Below are 20316 nucleotides of genomic sequence, written 5' to 3'. Positions count from 1 at the left end.
GAACAGGAATGGACTGTTGAGCCTCCAGCCATTTCCATATAGACCCAGTGGTTGGGAGCTCACTTCTGAAAACAAAAGCAAGGAAGACAAAAAGGAGGGAAAAAAAATCCATATTAATCCTTTGAATCTGTATTTACCTCCTGTGAGTGAACGAGAGCTTTTAAGAAAAATACCTTTTGTCTCATTTTTCTTTAGTATGGAAAGTAAATTTTCAGCTAGAAACTTGAAAGACTTTATCAGTTTTTCCTCCTTCTCTTGAGAACAAAGCTCTATTTCGTCAGACCTTTTATAACTTTAAATGTGAAACTCTCTCCCAGCATCATCGTTTCTGGAGAGACAATAAAAGCAGTGCTAATGCTGTCATTTCTCACACTTTTTGCTGCTCCCTCTGAAATAATATTTGTTTATATTCTGCAGATTCTATGAAAAGAAACAGTGGTCAACCCATTGAGTTCCTGCACTGTAGGGTACAACATTTGGGCATTAGCACCTTTTAGAGGGAAGGTGATAACTGTGCAGAAACTGATATTTCAGAATCTATAAATAAAAGGAATATATTTAAAAAGAACTTCACTAAAGACTTAAGTGGCAACAGCTGAAGGACCTTTTCAGCTGGAACAAATCTGAACTTTTCCTTTCTGCTGTCAAGCTGCAACCCCAGTAAATCCTAAATGTTTTCTGTGGATTTAGTGACTGGGTCGACTTACAGTAATTCAAAAGAAATTCATGTCCTTGCCAATGCCCATTAGTCACACTTGCTGGAATTCTGTCTGCTCTGCTCCTAACACCATCTCAATGCCATCTGGATCCCTTAATAGCATCTTCCCAACACATACGTTTTGTGCTCCATTCAGTATTTTCCTGTTCTGCAAGAGCTTTCCACATGGCCTTGCCCCCTTGGCAGATGGGGCCTCTGTGAGACGTGTCCTCATCAGTGATATCAGTGACATAACACAGCTGAGAACATTAAAAACCAATAAAACCACGATAAAAGGGTGATGGTGGGGGGGAGCTTCCACCGGTTAATTCCACTGAAAAGCTCTGGACTTAGAGAAACTTTTGGAGTGCCTGGATGCTGTTGAAAATCCAACAGATTGCCCCCTTTTTTCCTTTCTGAAGTAGGAGCAGCCTTGTCTCACGATCTAAGGGTTTTAGACAGACTGAACACACACAGTGGGATGTCTCCTGATTCTCACAAGTGTCATTTTAGGAGACCTGAGGCTGTAGGTGGGTTTTTTTCCTCCTTCCTCCTTCTGATTTGAGATAATGAAACATGCAGTAGAGGCAATATGAAGCTCAGTTTTTACAAGAGGGGAAAATCCATGAGGCTGAGCAAATGCCAATGAATCTGTATTCTTGCACTAAATTTGATCTTGTGAAAGGTTGTGGAGGTGGCATCAATTTACCTTATGCCTGTGGAGCCTCCAACTCTTGGTTGAACTGTCTGATACAGGAAAATCTTCTAGACAGGTGAAGAGATCTTTGCCAGACATTCAATATTTTCATGTTTTCAAACCCCTGTATGGAGAAGTTCATGAATTCTCCAGAATTGAATTCAAATGGTTTCTTCCTGTGTCATGAAACTTGACAATGGTGTTGGTATTTCAGAAAGTAACTGATGTTTCTTCCTTCCTTGTGGCACAAGGCTGTTTTTAGAATAGACACCAGGTTTTTAAGACCAGGTTGGATGGAGCTTGGAGGAATCTGGTTTAGTGGAAGGTGTCCCTGCCCATGCTGGGGTGGCTGCAACTGAAATATCTTTAAGGTTCATTTCAACCCAGACCATTCTGGGCCAAAAATTGAGCTGGTAGATGCTTGTGCTGTACCCAGGTGTTTCTGTACCCTGCTTTTCATGGTGCTCACATGGATTTGTCTTGGGTTGTTCTCCCTACCTGAAGGTAACTCCGATATGTAACAAGTGGAGGATTGCAAACTGGTGATAAAATAGCATCACCTCTCTTGTGCAGGTGTTCCTGGCGAGAAAAGGGACAAGAAGTGGGCACCAAGGCTGCCTTTGTGGCTGCTGGTGCATCCCAAAGCAGTGCACAACCATCCCTGTACGTCAACTTCATGAAAAAAATACGCACGTGAAAAGAATTCAAGTGCCAAGCCAGTAAATATTTTTCAATATTTGACTTCCATATTTTAACCACCAGCTGCAAATGCTTTGCTGTGTTTATATATAGAGAGGATTTCCCTTGCTTCTCTCTCTTTGCCATTGGGAAGTGTTTCCCAGGGGGCTGGGAAGCAAGGCTGGAATAGCACAAACTGTTTGCTAATGGTTCTGAATGCTTTCCCACTGGAGATCCAGGACACTTAACAGTGTTAAAAATAAGATAGCAGAGGGATAAATGGTGAAAGCACTAGTCAGTCCCAAAATCCTCTTGGCACAAAGGTTATACAGCAGTGTTCTTTTTCCTCAGTGCAGAGAAAGCAGCAGGTTTTGTCTCTGAAGGAGAGCCAGGGAGTGCCCCTGGTTCAATGGGCTGACCTTCCCCAGAGCATGGCAGAAGCCCTACAGCCTTACACTATCTCAGGAAAGGAGGATGCCCCCATAGCTGGGACACTGGGAAGGAGCGGCCACCTGGGGGTTGAGCCCAAGGCCATGCTCATGCTGTGACCCCCAGCTCAGGGGGGCTCCTGTGCCTGTTGCAGGTGGTTCTGGGGAAGAGGAGGCTCCAGGATGACCCTACTGTGGCCTTTCAGTACCTGAAGGGGCTACAAGAGAGTTGAAGAGGGACTTTTGACCATGGCATGCAGTGGCAGCACAAGGAGAAATGGCTTCAAACTAACACAGGCAAGGACTAGAGGGGAAATTGGGAAGAAATTCTTCCCTGTGAGGGTGGTGAGACAGTTGCCCAAAGCAGCTGAGGCTGCCCCATCCCTGGAAGTGTCCAAGGTTGGATGGGGCTTGGAGCAACCTGGGATAGGGGAAGGTGTGCCTGCCATGGCACAGTGGGGAACTAAATGATTTTTACTGTCCCGTCCACCACAAACCATTTCAGGATTCCATGATATCTGCTGCCTGACTGGGAGTGCCCTAGGCTTTAAATCACCATGTGCTCAGCAGCAAGGCACAAAGGGCACAAACAGATTATTGAATCCTAAAATTGCAGGTGAAATAGCACAAAAATGTAATGGCTTGAATCTACCCTCATTACAGCTGTGTCTCAGGTCTTTGGGAAGTGTTTTCTGGCTGCTGCTGCTGTGAGTGATTTTCAAAGGGCAACTGAGAGGCCTGATCTTAAACCTCCCCATGGAGACAAGTTCTGCAGGCAGGTAACAGCAGCATCACACTATTTGTGAGGCTGGATGGGGAGAAATTTGTTCTCAATTAAAATTCAGCATGTCAAGGATGGAGAAAGTACAGCGAGAGTCCTGTGTCTGGCTCTGACCTTTCAGGAGCTTGTTGGGCTGTTGTTCCTCAGAGAAGAGTGTTGCTCTCCTCGTGGCCTGTTCTGCAATCCATTTAGAAATGCATCGTTAAAAGCATTAATTCCACTTTGAATTTCCATTTTTCCTGACCTTTTCAGTCTCCTGCTGCAGCATCCTCCTTCCTCACTAGCTTGGTGTCTCTTCTGAAAGTTATTGATGATATTTTTTAATGGCCTGGACAGTGCTAAAGCTGTTCCTCGGCATTTTAGAGGCTTCCAGGAGCAGAAAAAATGAGACTTTTTAATATTTGAAAATTGCCAGCAGGGGTCAGGCTTACAAATAATTTAGGCAATCCAAGCTGCATATTTATAAAGGAGACATTTCTGTGCTGAACGTGATGTAGATCAACCTGCTTCTATGGAAAAGTTTGGAATTGTTGCCAAATGAATCGGAGAGATTACTTCTTCCTTGTACCTGAAATTGCTGTTGCATAATTTTGGGATATTGGCAGATGGTTGCATACTTCATTGTATGGTGTAAGGATTTTCAGCTTAATTTAGATAATTTAAAAGTATTAAGCAAGAGAATTAATTTTTTAATAATATTGTGAGAAAAGGCTCCTGAGAAAATTGAATCCCAAGATCAGTGTTATTCTATATTAGTTGCACAATTAATCCCAAGAAGTTAACATGGGGAAGGGGAGGGTCTTGAAGTAGCATCAGGATTTTGTACTCTGTACTTAAATGCAAGCAAAAATTTTGTATCCAAACTTTTATACATATATCTCCTGCCTAACAAGTTTGATAGAGTTCTCTGAAGGATTCTCCAGTCACTTGTCTAAGGCTGGTATGGTTCAACTAATGTATTTGACCTTTCACAAAGCTTTGAGCCAAAGGTCATAAAGAAACTTTGATGGAATAAAAAAGGAGATTCTTTGTTGGATTGATAAGAGTATATGAACCCTGGAGGTCTGGCTGTCCCAACTGTCTGTGGGGCTGGCCAGTGGTGGGTGCCCATGTGAACAGGACAGACCATCTGGGTACCTTGCCAGGAGGCTCTCCTGGCTTCCCTGTGCCTTGTCTCCAGGATTTCCCGAGCCACAGATAATGCAAGATATTTTTTACTTTGTAAAACTTCATGCATTTTTCTTCCATTAATTTGCTTATGTAATACAAAGCTAAAATATGGAAAATCAAAGAAAAAATGTTTTCACAATGCTGGGGGTTTTTCCACTAGTTTCTAGAATGGTTTTGATTGGGAATTGGGAACTTATCCAACACAGAAAAGGGGTTTGTGAGTAGTGAGGTGGCAGAGTTTGAGAAAATGTGAAATTTTTCAGCTTATCAGAGCATTCAGAATTTCAGAAGAAATCTTAGGATGCTGCTTGAGATGGGAGATGAAGTTGCATGTCAGTAATTGCCAAACCCATGCACATAAGAAAAAATACCCTTACTTTTACTCCCACAACAGAGAGCTCTAAATGAGCTCTTGTCATTCAAGAAAGGGATCTGACATTATTGTGAAGAGCTTTCTGAAAATATCAGGTAGGTGCTCCATAGTTAAAAATACAAATAGAATACTAGAAGCTGTTGGAAAGGAAGCTGAGAATAAAGCAGAAATCCACATTGTACCACTGAATATATCTGAGTGCTCTTTGTAGTTCCAGCTTATCTCGTGTCAAAAAGTCTATATAAAACTTGAAGGAACAAGGAAGAACAATAAAAATGTGGAAAATCCTTGGTGTGAAGGAAGACTAAACAGAAATTCTTGAGGAAATAATAGAGGAGGCCTGTACTGTGGTGTGGAGAGGGGAGTGTGGTACAATTATTCACGACTTTCCGTAGCAGAGCTAACGGGCACTCAGTGAAATAATCACATGTGAAGTATAAAACAAACTGAACTAATTTTTCACACAGCACATAATTAAATTGTAGAACTTACTGCCAAGGAGTATTGTGAAGGCCAAAAGTATAAATCAGATCAAAAAGAGATTTGATGCCTCAGAGAGGTTTTAGCTGCTGGTGGTTATTAAACATGATGGTCTAGACTGAGTCTGTGGTTCAGAAGGTATCCAAGCTGAACTTGCTTTATATTCAAATTGTATATTTTTAATATACTTTTACAAATTACAGTCTCATCATATAAACACGTCACTTTTAACCATATGTTTCAGCTGCCTCAGTAGTGCAGTTTTGTGGTACTGAATGCAGGAATAATCTGACACTATTTCTGGTTTCATGCTTTACTTGATTATTTGTGGTGGGACTGTGCAGGGACACCCAAAGTCTTATTTATTTTCCCTTCTTCTCCAGGTTGAAAATTGAGGAGCTGGAAGCTGAGCGCAGCAAGCTGGCAGAGGAGAACAGATCTCTGGGAATGCAGCTGGAGAAGCTCACTCTGCAGGTAGGAGTGTGGAGGTCCAGAGCAGCTGGAGAGCCTGGTGTGATCCATGAGTGCTCCCAGCATGGAGCTTCCCTTCCCTCCATCTGGGCAAGGCACCTTTGGGCAGCCTGTGCTGACTGCACTCCCTCACCTGTGTTTCTGACCATGCCATCAGAGAGGTTTGATCTCAGATGCAATCACACAGATCCAGTTGTCTTGTTGGATGACTCTCTCTAGGACTTCTCTTCTTGGAGAAGTAGCTCCACCTCTGGAAGTTGTCCGTCCCCAAATTCATTCATGACGAAGTGGGAGCATAGACACAGCAGAACAGCACGGAGTGGATGGGAAATTTTGAGCTTTGTTCATGTTGAAGTCCCCTCTCTGCTGGTATCAGTGATGAAAGCAGAGACCACCTCAGCAGGCAGGAGTTTTGCAAGCCAGGACCCATCAGTGCTGTTGAGGGGCTGAGCTGACAGCATCCACAGATGTGGAGTCAGGAGGATGGGAGGTGTGTTCCTTTTGCTGTGCTGCTCTGTGTGGTTTGCCTTTTCCTGGTGCTGTCTTCTAGGGCAGAAGGGGTTCAGCTTTTCATTCAGGATAGATCTGTGAAATCCCACACAAGGGCACCTGCAGCAGAGATGTGGACTGGCTGTTCAGCTTGTTGTCACCCTAGGAGCAGCTTTCCTGTGCAGAGGAAGGGCAGGGGAGTTGCTTCAAGCTTTTGTGGTGTTTCCTGTTTGAAAGATGCTGGAGCAAACAAGAATCTGACCCTGTTGGTTCAATCAAAGCCCACCCGCCCTTCTTCAAGAAGGGGTGTTATCTCTTCCTTCTTTTCTCTGATGTGCTGAACAATTTGTCATTGTAGCATTCTCTTAATTTTTCTTTCTTTTTATCTTTATTTTTTCCCATTTTTTTGCAAATTGCTTCACGGTAGAAAACCTGCATGAAACCTGGTTTGAAATTACCCAGATTTCAGCCTGACAATTGATTTTATCTTGACACCTATTAGATGTGAATCAAATTTTTTTTATTTTTATAACCCATTCCTGGAGACAGGGGAAGTGACAGCTTTGATAAAGCAGGGAGCTAAGAGCTGCTGAGAATCTCTGCTGAGCAATGTTTAGTGTGAAACCTGTCACCCTGCTCTCCTTTAATTGGGTTTCAGTCATCAGAAGGAGATGAAAGCTTTGGGCTGGTGTTTGGATGCTTAGGTCTCCAACAAACACACAAGCAGCTTTGGTTTCAGACCAGATTACAGCTCAGGTCATGGTTAATCTGCCTACATGGTCTTAGAGTGGTTGCTGGCTTTCCAAGAAGGCCTGACCAGAGGAATTCCCTATTTTATTTGTGATATCTGGAAATATCACAAAGATCTGCTTTGTTTGTTCATGCAAAGATGAGCCAAGTGATTTGAGATGCCAGGTCTTGAATAGCAGGTCTAGGAAAGAGAAATCTTCAAGTTAGTGAGCTGAATTCAGGTAATGATGCCCTTCCATCTCTCTTGCCAAGGCTGAGGACATGGCTTTAACTCCTTATTTAACAGGAGGTAGCTGCCCCTGTCCTGAAAGTCTCACTTTACTTGTGTCTTAGAGAACATGATGCCTAAAGTAGTTTTTTTGAATGAGAGGGAGTAGAGAGGAAAGCACAAGTACAGGAATATGTCAGCTGAATGCTAAAGTGTCAGTATTGATCAGTGTGTGCCCACCTGAATGGCCAAGAACTCCTGAGAGGGAAAAACATCAGCCTTCCCAATTTTTATTCACCCTGTGAATCAAATACCTTGACAGGCCAAGCTTAAAATGACTCTTGTTATAAACACATTGAAAGAAGGTTTGTTAGAGTGAGAACCCACAAAGTTAAGGATAAGCTTAGAAATTCACCTCTTCTATCAGTGCTGAGCAAATATGCTGACAATGTCATTATACACTCAGATAAGGTCACTGAAGTGTTGCTAGTTTGACATGTTATTTATTCCCACCTCTGAAAAAATCATTGGGAAATGATGGGTTAAAATAAAGTCTGTATCATGAAGGGAAAAAAAACAAGACAAACTGCATACAGAAGTCACAAGGAAGTTTTACTGAACAGGAAGATGACTAAAACTACAAAAATGGGAGAAGCATGGCTTCAAATCAAATAAAGATGTAAGAGAAGGGGCTGACATTAAACCAGGTAGAATGAGGGTGATTTCTGACAAATCCTTATCTGCAGTTCTTTCTTATAAAATAAAACCTCTGACTCCTGGAATTTTATCTACTAAAGGAAAGATATGTAGAAGGGACATATTAAAGCTGGGAATTTTGAAGAGACAGGTTGTAGAATTGAGGCTCTGAGTGCTTTACACTGAACTGAATCTGTTGAGTTCACAAAGTTGTGTTTGGTGCATGAAATCTAGGGAGATACAGCTAATAATTCATAATTAAAAATGTCAGTTTGAATGTATTGAGGTGTGGAGTTCCAAAAATGTTGGTCTCCAAATCAGAGAATCATTTAGGTAGAAAAAGATCTTAGATCACTGAATCCAACCTATGACCCAACACCACCAGACCATGTCTGTGAACCAGACCGTGGCACTGAGAGCCATGTCCAGGCTTTCCTTAAACACCTCCAGGAGTGGCAAATCCACCACTTCCCTGGGCAGCCCATTCCAATGGCTGATCTCCATTTCTGTGAAGAACTTCCTCCTCTCACATCCTTTTGTATTTGAATATTGGCACAGGAATTTTGCTGATTTCTGCACACAAGCCCACTTTGTGAGCAAGGGGAAACTGATGGACTGGGCAGAGGGCAAATAAGCACCTGGAAAGGTGCTTTTGGTGTGTGACTCACACTCCTTGAGCTCAGTATTAGCAAGTGACCTAAGCTGCTGGTACCTCTCCTCTCCACAGCCATATAACATCTGACATCTTTTTGTATTCTGTGCTTGTGTGGGGACAGCTTGAATTATGCCTGAAGGTGTTTTCCACCTCCACACACCCTGTCTTCCAAAACCCCTTGCCTCTTGACACCTAGCTGCAGGCTGCATTGATTTTCCTTCACTGGTATAAAGACTTTAGCATGGATATCACTCACTGGCCAGGTCTTTACTGCTAATGAAAACCTCAGATTACAAAAACACTGGATCTGTAGAGAAGTGACACCCGGTTGAGACTGCCTCCCTAGTGCCCAGGATATTATCTTAAAGAAAACATTTGAAACCCTGGATCAGGAGAGGGATTTAAATAATATGAAAAGAGTGGGTTTAGACACACAATTTTATCTCATCTCCTCTACCCTTTTTCCTTTCAATGAAGCAAAAAAACATTTCCAGGAAATCTGAGCTGCTACTACTTGGCCCATGGTGGGCAGGCTGTGGTTTCAGAGAAAGGCTTGGTTTGTTTGTTATCTGAAATGATCTGGACCATCTTCCAGAGGTGCTGGTGGAAAAGTGCAGCTTGATGCCAGGAACAAAAGAGACTGATCAAATCAGTGCTTTTTGGATAAAGTGGAGGAAGGAGTTGTGAGGAGTGTTCAATTAGCATTTCTTACTGCTAGGAGCCCTGTGTTTACAGGCAACCAAGCGGATGTGAAGTGTTCCTTATGCAAATACTACTCTCCTGCTTTTCCTGCTCTCCTCTACTCTTCCAGCTGAAGAAGAGATTCTTCAAGGTTGGCTGCTTCAAGGAAGATTGATTAAAATCAGCTGCAGTTTGACTTAATTGGATCCATATGCTTGGAGAGGGAGCAGGACTAGTTAAAGTCCTCGTAATTAGTTCACAGCTGGTTGGTGAGAAAAATGAAACTCCAGTTAGGGTTCAGATAAGTGGATCTGTATGGATAAAAGGCAAGTAGATGGGTGGTTTTTGTTTTTTTTTTTTACATTGAGATGTGTATGGTCTTGAAAATCACCTCTAGTCCCATAGTCAAGCTGGCAGCTTAATCCCTTTGATCATGTGCATGTGTATTTATGAGGCTAAATGGAAAGAGTCTGTATTTTTGGGCTTGTTTCTGAGTAAAAAGAATTGCCTGTGGATGCTGGCAGTCAAGAAAACCTGATAGAAAACTGGGGGAGGGATCTCAGGAGTAGACAAAACCCAACAAGGCAGTTTGTTCTGTGGTAAAGGGTCATGACTTGGCACAAACTCTGGACTGTCCAGCTTTGACTGCCATGTCCCTGCTCACAGTAGCAACTGTTGTGTTTAGCCTCTCTGAGAGTCAGCAATAAGACAACAGCACTCTCAAAAATGCAGTGTTATTCATACATATTGAAATTATTGATTTTTGCCTATTATTTCAAAGCTCCAAAAGAGCTGACTGACTACATAGTGTGGGGACAGTCATCAGAAAGTTTACCCCAGACAGAAGCTGGAATTTATGTTAAACTTTGCTGTTAGACTGGAAGGGACTGCATTGCCTATTATGGTGTCCTTGAGGGAAGTGCCTGCTGGGTTTAGTTCTCCAGGAGTGAGATGCCCATGAATGATAGAAGTGCTGGACATCCAGAGCATTCACATGTTTCTCTTTCCCCTTATCTCTGCAACCCTTGTGGCTGGGCTGGCCTCCTCCTTCTTCTAGCATTGTATTTGGAGGGAATAACAAAACATCTGGGAGCTGTACCCCAGGGGAAGGTGGACAGAGAATGTTTCTCCTCTTTAAGCATTAATGACTCATTTTATGGTTAGGGCTTTGGCAGCTGGGCAGTGACTAGCTTGGAGTTAAGAGCCCAAGGGAAAGCTGAGGTCATTTAACAGTCTAACTGTTCATTTTGTGACCAGTAAAGAATGATGAATGAATCATTTACACTGTTATAAAACTTAAAAGGACATAGTCAACCTTTCAAGGTTCTCTAATTGGCCTCCCAAATGCTCACATTCTTCCTGGATTATCTCCATGCCTTCTCTTTTCACAAACTTCCTGTCCTTTTTCCTTCATCTGTGCATGTGGAGGTCTGTGTTAGCCTCTGTGGCACAGCTGGTCCCTGTTGAAAACCTCACCTATCTAAGTTCAGCCTTTTTTTTTTCCTCCAGAAGGCTCTTTTAACTGGTTCTGGGTAACTCACTTGGCATCTCTTCAGTCAGGTACTGCTTTTGGCAAGGTGGAGGAACAAATTTGCGTGTACTCCAGAGGGACTTAATTATGAGATAGAATAACTGAGAGCATACAGCAGGAGATCTGTGAAGAGAAGATGAAGAGAAGTGCAGGTCCAGGACTGCAGAAGGTTGGATCATATTGTGCTGCCCCACTCATCCAGTGCTTTGAGTTCATGGGAGCATGTGGAAGGGGATGGGGAACAGAATGATTTGTGATCCATTCCACAGACTCTTGGATTTGATCAGCAATAAGCTCATCTTTCATAGGCAAAGCTTATCTTCTAAATTTCACAGTCAGCAGCAGGTCTGCACTGACTTAAGGAAGTGTATCTGCTCAAGTGTATATAGGCAGAGACTGCCCTGGGGATCACTCTACAGTTTTGCTCAAAAACAGCAATGAAAAACATGAGATAAACAGACACCATGGGTGTTAATTTATGACAGCTCAGAAGTGTGTAATGCTTGCATAAAACAGGGGAGAATATTCACACAGGAAGCTGGCTTTGAGTGAAAAAGGGGCCAGTGAGTCTGGTTCTGGGGATGACAACAGCAGTGGAGATAGGGTGGCACAGGCAGTAGTGTGCCAGGGACAGAAGAGCACTGTGGAGTCCCCCAGCGTGTCCTGCAGGTTGGTCTGGGCAACACCTGTGCTGTTACACCACCTTCACTTCAATTATCTCTTGAGCTGGGTAGGAGAAGCTAATCTGAGCTGCTCTGCTGTGTGGGTGTCCCTGGTGTTCACAGGGAGCTGCTAAGGGGATGGGCTAAAGTGGCACCCAAATGAATGGGAGGGAAAAGAGCTTCCCCTGTAACGCACCCATAAATTGTGCTGAAAGGATTAAACGTGTTACTTGGGAAAAAACATTGTGTATCTCATGCCATGTGGATTAGGTACTGCAGGAAATCCTAGAACTGGTGTAGAATGGAAGGAGTGTAGAACCTGCTGTGATCCAGCCCCTGGGGATTATGTGACACTGAATTAGCTGGGGCTATGCAAATATTTGTACATGTTAATTCTGAATACGTTGCTGTTCTTAGAATTAACAGAAATTAGAAACATTCCACGGGAGCAGAGTGGAGAAGCATAAACATGTCATTTACTTGTAGGTTTGTCATTAGGTGGTTCAAGGAGAAGCTGTTTGATGGCCTTGGTGGCCCTGATAAATGTGATGTGCAAAGTGGATGTCGAGTGAAACAAGGACAGGCACAGAACAGACTTGCTAATGTTTGTTAGCATCAGGGACCACGAGTGCATAGGTTCACATTTGTGCAGGAAAATTCTACCAACATGCCCTTTAAAAAAATTTTTTTAAAGGAATTCACACATTGAATATTAAACACCTGAAGCTCTATAAATTCTACTGCCAGAGCTGCCACCGTATTGTTTATTTCATGCAGCACCTTTCTCAAAGTTCTGCAGAAACTGATTAACATTTGCATAATACATTTAACACGAAAATCCAGAATAAATTCATTAATGTTCTCCTGCCACTACCCTTGAAAATATCAGCAGCTGTGTGGCATCACAAAGCTCATTAGATGAGCAGAGGGGGAGGAAGGGCGAGCGCTGGATTTCCTGAACAGCTCTGAAACAGGAAAGGTCAGTGCACTGAGTGTCAGCACCTGAGAAGCAGCATGGGGAGCTCAGAGCAGGCAGGGAGGGCTGGGCCATGGGAAATGTCCTGCAGGAAAAGGTCGCTGTACCACTACACAGGAAGCATGAACTTTTAGGAGGTGCCATCCATGCTGGAGTAGAAAAATTAAGCACAAAATGCAGATGAGGATGCTGCTGCACTAAGGAGGAGGCTGCTTCTACAGCACGTGTGTTCTGCAGGGTCAAGCAGCAGGAAATTGTTCCAGTCCTTCTGCAGTATAAGAAATCTGGCTTGGAACAAACCTTGGTTTTCTGAATAGGTGTTGCAGAATAAATGGTGATGTTTTAAAAGTCATGCAAGGCTTGGTTGCATGGCACCAGAGCACTAAATCTGGAGTGTGTGCACTGCCTTCATGGGAGTGAGGAGACTGAGACACCACTCCTGTTGATGCTCTTGTATGGTAAAAAGAGCAACAGTATACAAAAATTAGTCATTTCAGTTACAAATACACATTCAAACTCTCAGCTGTGTATTTGAATTCCCACCCAAAAAAATTACAGTGTGTGCCAGTCAAGTAGTAGTAAGTAGCAACTCCAGAAGGCTTCTGTGTGTTTCACTGATCCCCACAATCACCCTGTGGGTGAATGCCAAGGCTGATGAGACAGAAACAACCATTTTAAAATGAGACTTGGCTTTTAAACTCCTCTAATCTTCTTCTCTCACAAAGAAAAAGCAAAGTTTCAGGAAGCAGTAAGAGTGACTGTCCCTTTAAAGTTTTCTTGTTTTTTCTCTGTAGTCATTCAGTGGCACAAATTAGTTTTCAATTGTTCTTTCTTCATTTTCTATTATTTTTCTGCTGCTTTGAATTCTGCTTCCATGTCACAGAAACAAAACAAAACTGTCATTTAGACCTGTGTAAGGCAAATAACGCTTCGCAAGGTTTGTTTACTGAAGCTTTGTGCTTTCTCTCAGACTTTTATGAGTACCATGTCCATGAGTTGCAGTTCTCTCCATGTTAGGCTTTGAGCTTTTCATTACTCATTACCATTCCAGCCTTTGGTTGATGACCCAATTATTTCTGAGTTTTTGATTGAAACAAAGTAATAGGTCACAGTTTCGTGCTGCCCTTGTCTTTGCCATTTCTGCTGTGGCCTGGCTTTATAAAGTCCAAGTTTTCAGTAATATTCTTCAGCAGTTTTATTCTTTTGATATTCTGGTTATGGTGCCATATTTTTCCTCTACTACTTGCTACATGTAAAACTTGACACCATCTCTAGGAGACAAAAGGCCAGGATGTGTCACCCAGATTATGGAAAAGAAATAAGTCGGAATTTAATAATGTTTTCTCTGAGTGTGTGATGAGGGAAAGATGAAAATTCTGCCTGTTTCATGTCACAGTGAAGAGTGGGCAGTGTTTGTAATGATGTTAAAATGCACATGAGGAGATGGGGAGATGCTCTGAGCTGAGGCACTGGTGAGGGTGGCAGTGTGCATGAGAGAAACACGTTTTTGTGTGACCTCTGTCAGGGGGATTCAAGCATGCGAGATGTTGGTACGTTATCTTACATATCCCAGAACTCTTCCCTTTGATCAGCCTGACCTACCACCTCTGTGACACTTGGAGGCAGAGATTTACATTATAAAAATGGGTTTTCTCTGAAGAATTTCTTCAAATAGTAGGAAGGAAACTTGACATGCCTTTGTCGCTGGGATGTGTGGCATTGCCATTCATCTGGCACTGCAGGCTTGTGGTGTTCCTGGGGGTAAGTGGGGAGACACCCCAATAAGAGAGCACACCCTGAAGTCCAGTCATGATACAGGCCCTTCCTAGCCCAAATTTAGCTCAATTTCCATTTGCTGTTGTTTGATAAGACTTTAAAGAGACATGGATCCAGACAAGTCAGAAAAAAAGTAATTGTGTTTGACAGCTTTCCTAGCTAGATTTGAAAGACAGGTAACAGTGGAATGGAAGATGATACCTAATTTAAGTAGAAAGGCTGCTCTGTTTAAATGAGGATGGACACTTGGAGTGGCAGGGTAAGTGAAGTGCTGTGGGAAGAACTTCCCCTTCGTATCTTTTCAAAAAAATGAGCAGTGTCCCTTGAGGGGGTTCTGTGTGTTCAGGAGGGTGTCTGGAAAGCCCAGCTGTGTTCCACGCAGCTGGGGGGGCTCCCAGGTGATCCATCACAGCTGTGCTCACCCGAGCATGGGGCTCAGCTCCATCAGGAACTCTGCTGCTTGCTCTGGTCAACATTTAAACCCCACATTTCCTAAATGATGCAGCAGCTCTGTGCCTGTTCTTTGCATTTTTAGCAGGACATTTAAAACAGATTAAAAATTCCCTGAAAGCTGTTGTGCATGTTGGACATGACAGAAGATGTTCAGTTGAGATTGTGACCTTTCAGAACAAAGACTCTGCTTTTGAAAAGGGGGTTCATTGTGCTTCTGGCTCTAGTAAGATGAAAAACTTGAAAAACCAGTAACATGAAGGCTGTGCAGCAAGGATGAGCTCTCCAGAGGTCCTCTTGTGTATTTTTGGTTGTCTTCCAGTGGATGCATTCTTTCTCTCTGTGCAGTGCTACCACAGTTCCAATCAGTAGTAATTACAGAAATTTTCTCATTTTTATGAGTAGAGGGATGTGAAAAGCTGTTGACAGCAGTCTGCAAGGGAGCTCAGCTGTGGAGCTGCTTTCCCTCTAGATCCATCACAGCCAGAGCTGCTGACCTTAAGGTGATTTCCCAAGGAGTCAGGGCTTGCTCAGAGGTCAGTCTGTTCAGTGTGCAAGGAAAAGTGTGATTAGATATGTGTGAGCTCTTATGATTAATATTAACATGATGGAGCTGCCTGAACATTTAAATACAACACTGGGGAATTTAATTTTTTGTATATGTATATATATGTTTGCAGATGATTATTAGAATGCATGTCAGTGTAATTAAATGTAGACATTACTTGGGTGTAAAATAGGACTATCACCTACATTGGCTCAACGGAATCCAGCTGGAGGGTGGGCAGAGGGATGGCAAAGGTGGCCAAACAGGGAGGGAAATGCCTGCTCAGGAGGGAAAACAGTCAGTGGGTGTGGGCTGGGGCTTCTTCTTGCATAAGCTGCAACCAGCACGTCACACTGTGCCCATCAGGCTCACAGAAGCTGAAATGAAGAAGGGGGAAGTATTGGAGACATTCCTTAGCGTCCTCTTCAGGTGATGGGGGGAAGGAATAGTGATTGTATGACATGGAATGGTTTCCCCAGTGCTGCCAAGTGGCTGTGCCGTGGTGGCACATAGACAGTAACTTCTACAGCCAAACAGTTTGAGGGTTGAATGTCAGTGTCTTTTGACTTTCTTGCTTTCTCAAGGTCTCTGAAATCTTCTGCTTCTGTTTGACGCTGCTTAGAAGACAGATCTGTGTCTGTATCTGGAGATTTTTGTGTGGTCCATTCTCTCAAGCATCCTAGAGAAAAAAAAGACACTGGACATGCTGCAAATAGACCTGTCGGTCAATTTACCAAGTGTATTCCTCCTAAGCCTACCCTCTCATCCTTCCCATTTTAGTTCCTTGGCTGTTTCGTTCAACTTAATGCTCTTTACTGATGTTTTCTGCTTCCAGGGGATCAAAAAGATAGTCTGAGTCCTTTAGATATGTGTGAAAGTTAGAGATGATGCCCTTCTACCAGTTTACTCAATGATAACTTGAAAACTTGTGTCTGGGCAAGGCTGCTTCTGAACTATTTACTTCTTCAAGCAGGCAGCTCAGGATAATGTTGAATTTTCTGGTTGGAGCAGTTAACTCAAAGCTGTTCAGAATCCAATAGATTGCCCCATAGCCATTCCTCTTATTGTTTCAGTTTATCCACAAATCTCTCTTACTCTTGTAAAATTGAAATGAAGATGAGACGACTGTCCCCATCTGAAAAGATGTCAGTGCTGCTTGAAGTCTCCTTGCACTGGCAGAAAAAACAATTGAGCTTTGAGCTTGAACTAAGAGACAGATAAGATCACCAGGAGATTTCCACAGCAAATGCAGAATATATTCTTCTCTAATGGGTTCTTAGTGCTGTCTGGCAAGTAATTGAATTGCTTGGGTTTGAAGGGAGAGGGGACTGGGTTGGGGTTTTTTGATGTTTGGTGGGTTTTTTTAAAGCTCCCAAATTTTGTGAAGATAGGGAGTAAACTGTGGTTTCTCTGCATGACACAGGATGTCTGTCAGACATGGGGGAAGCTAATTAAAATGTCACAATATGTACATGAGGGTGATGAGGCAGAAAAGACCGATCACTTCCTTGGTTCTAGGAATTTGTGTCCCTGCTTCTATCTACTCACTGTGAAATCTGCAAGTAATTCATGCTCTGGGGGTAGGAATGAGGCTACTGGGTAAATCTGGCCTCTCTCCCTCTCTCTCTCTCTCTGGAATAGAGCAGAAAATAAATTAAATCCATTCTTGCTCTGCTGCAATTACTAAGGCAGTCTCACTCCAGCTGGGTGACAGCAAAGATGCTGGTTCCTGCTGTCCCATCGTAGCCAACACTGGGATGCTCTGCCAGAGGACCAGTGCTAGCAGAGGTTAGCACTGGGGCAACTGGGAGGGTTCCACAGCCAATCTGTTTCAGTGCACAGCATCTGAGGGGACAGAAGCAAAGCAGCATCTGCCTCTTTCCCATCCTTTTGTTTAGAAGTGTGAAGTATGTCCTGGAAAGCCGAGGGAATGATGGAGAGAGATAATAGCACACCCTTTGGTGTGTTCTTTGGAAACACTCAAATGGCCAAGAGGTGGTCCAAGCCTTACAGCCTGCATCATTGAAAACCACTGAACAACAGCAAAATGGGGGGAAAAAAAAAGAAGGATGATCATCAGGGAAATTGCTATAATGGTAAGATAATTAGAACACAGAATGATTAACATTAGTCAGTCTGCTGCATTGGCAAGGACTTTGCAAGTTGACATAATGGGCCTCTTCCATATCAAACATGCAGTTTTCAGCATACAGTTTAACACTTTCATGTGACTTTAATAGAGTTCACAGCTGAAACAAGCATTTGGTCCTCATGTAACATTGCACAGTACCTTTCCTTTCCTGTGGCTACTAGAAGGACCTTCTTTTTTTCCCTTTTGTGCCTACTGATACTGAAGGATAAAAGCTACTCTCACCATAGAATTTGTCTCCATTGTTTTGAATGACAGCTTGACATGAATTCATGGGCATTTTCTTCCTGTTGTGCCTGATGGAAATGAACTTCCCTTGAAAGAACTAAATTCTGAAATTTCAGAACATGGTTTTCTTCTTTTCAAGGAGAGAATACAGGGACTCAGGATGTCGTATACCAATATTGAAAACAAATACTTTTATAAAGTCTACTTTATAGTAGGGTCAGAAGACCCTCTCTGTTTATCATCTTTAATATTTGCAGATCCCTCCTGCCAGCCCTTGTGTGTGGGCCCTTGGATTTGCCAAAACTAAACTGGTACAAAATGAGATTTAGCACCACATTTAATAGCTGGTTTTGTCGCCTGGTTGAGTTTGGAGCAAAACTTGGAATGCAGAATGACCTCAGTGGTCCCCATCTCTAGCTATCATTGCTGACCAGTAAACATTTGTTCTCCTTTGATTGCTACCAACCCTACTGGCTCATGTATGGACCAGGGCACTGGATGTTTTGTCTCCCCCAATTTTCCCAGGATCTACCATGGCTTTCCACTTGCTGTGCTTAGACATGGGCTGGTGTCTGGTGTTGTTGCTGGGGCACTTCTGGACACCACAAGCTTTCCCCCTCCTCTGCACATGCTGACATCAGGGGCATCCTTCATTGCAGCTGCTAAAATCTGCTGGTGTGCTGTGGCAGAAAATCCCTTGATCTCGGTAGTGTGGTTTTTTTTTTTCCTTGTACCCCTTTACTATGAAAATAAAACATCTTTTTGTCTGTAAGATGTTGGAGAGCACAGTGCCCAAGCCCCCCTCTCTGCTCAGTGCAGGGCCCTCGGAAAGGAATTGCAGTCACGCAGCTGTGCAGTGAATATGGAGAGGGTGTTTGGTGTGGTTGGTATTTTGTGGATTATTTTCTCGCTCCTTCTGACCCTACCTCAAATGAAATTCCTGCACTTCATCCTTCCTCTGGGCTGGGCAATCAGCAGCTACGATCGAGGGCTGTAAGGAGGCAGTGGTCAGGCATACAAAGCAGTTGTATTAGGACTGAGCAAGCAGGACTAATGGGGAGCAAGGCCGGGAGCTGAGACAGAAATATGGCAGAATAAGATTCATTAGGGATCAGATTCAATAACTGTAAAATGATGAGAAGTTTATGATCAAAGGCTTACTTCGAGCATTTTAATGACATAGTCATTTAATCCGTTTAAAGCAGATAGATAAGGAGTTAAGTGAAATCTACAGCAGCTGCCTTTCTGAGCTGTTTATGAACCTGTTCCAGGCTACAGATCACTGTGAAAGGCACAGGATGGATGCTTGCTGTAGTAATTGAATAGTATATAACGGGCTACCAGCCTTTATGGGCTGATTTACATATGAGGTTGGTAAAACTTAATGCAAACACTTGTGGTTTGTGTTATTAGTGTGCGTGGCTCCTCAGCTATTTTTAATGTGCGTGCTACTAGTACGGGATGAAGGAAAGAGCAGAGTTATTTAAAAACCTTTCTGTGCCAGGATATTTAATTCCCAGTGGGCGTATCTCCTCTGGAAGTACCATCAGTATAGGCTGTTGTGGTGACAAGTTTCAGATGGGCTCTGACACTCAAACCACCAGGTCATCAACCACAGGAATTATGCAGCTGAAAAAAGCCAGGAGGGTCAAGGGGGCACACAAATTCTTTCTCATCTTTTCCTTATACTCTTACACTTTTGCCACCCTCTGTCTCTGTCTCGGGGACCTTCCTTGGTTAACTTCCTTCCCAGCTTCTCTTGACAAACCTTTAAAAACTCTCAGGAGACAGTTGATAGCATTTTGCTGCCTGTGCCCACAGAGTACAGCTCAACTCAGTCCCTCATTCTCACAAGCTTTTAGCCTCCTGGACGCCACGAATTACAGCTGAAGAGCTGCATATGCCTGTGGACTGCACCTTTTTCCATTTCTCGGGTATTCACTCTCCTCTTCCAAACTCTCTGAATGCACACATGGGTTTATAACAGCACTTACAGCTCCTACATCCCACCTACTCCTTCCCTTCCCTTTGATTAAACCCTTGGTCCCGTGCACACACTGCTGTGGAGAAGCAAGCAGAGGGGGCTCTTTCTCTTCTCACAGCTCGAGGCTTGTTGAGCTGCTGGAAGCAAAGTAGTTGCTGCTGCTGCATTGTTTAAGGCCACGTTACAGCCCTGGCTGTGCACGATGCAGGATCAGAGCAGGTATTGAGCTGGTGGGGAGCAGGGAGAATTTCCCAGGGCTCCAGGCCATCTTGTTTTCTACTTATACAGAAAGTTGCTGTCCTGCAGTGGTATCGATTAGTTTTAAAATAGGGAGGTGATAAATGGAGATTTCAGGTGGTTCTGGTCAATGTGACTGCAAGGGATGGAGCCATTTAAATTGAGTCTGGAATATCTTACCTTACCTCATGCTGGTTTTCTTAGGAGGGATCTGCTTATGGCTAAGAGGAACAGTGTGGTCCCATGGAGGAGCCTTCTCAGCTCTCATTGCTTGTGCTTTGCACAGGAACCACCTGCATCCTCTTCCTCCAGTTCCTCTCCCCTACACCAACTCCCTTTTTTCTGCAGTGTTTGGGATGCCTGTCATAGCTGCTCAAAGGCTGCTGCATGTCTGAGACACCAGCCTAGGCTGAAGGTTACAAATCCCTTGCAGCATCCCCTGGCAGCCAGGTTATAGATCAGGGTTTAAGCAACCTTGGGTCTGCTGTCAATCTGCATGTTCCCATTTCCTGAAAGAGAACT

General features: G+C 43.4%; 1 protein-coding gene across 3 annotated transcripts in view; it reads left to right on the top strand.

The window, feature by feature from the left end:
• Positions 1 to 20316, top strand: part of MAD1L1 (mitotic arrest deficient 1 like 1) — a 348651-nt gene that overhangs the window by 187878 nt on the left and 140457 nt on the right. For all 3 annotated transcript variants that reach the window (XM_038151270.1, XM_038151271.1, XM_038151272.1), the window contains one exon: positions 5688 to 5778. In XM_038151270.1, coding sequence (XP_038007198.1) covers positions 5688 to 5778 — 91 coding nt within the window. The remainder of the gene's footprint in view (positions 1 to 5687; positions 5779 to 20316) is intronic.

The sequence above is a fragment of the Motacilla alba genome, chromosome 14, assembly GCF_015832195.1.
Source record: "Motacilla alba alba isolate MOTALB_02 chromosome 14, Motacilla_alba_V1.0_pri, whole genome shotgun sequence".
NCBI lineage: Eukaryota > Metazoa > Chordata > Aves > Passeriformes > Motacillidae > Motacilla > Motacilla alba.
The sequence above is the reverse complement of the archived record's forward strand: the minus strand, read 5'-3'. Positions and strand labels throughout refer to the sequence as shown.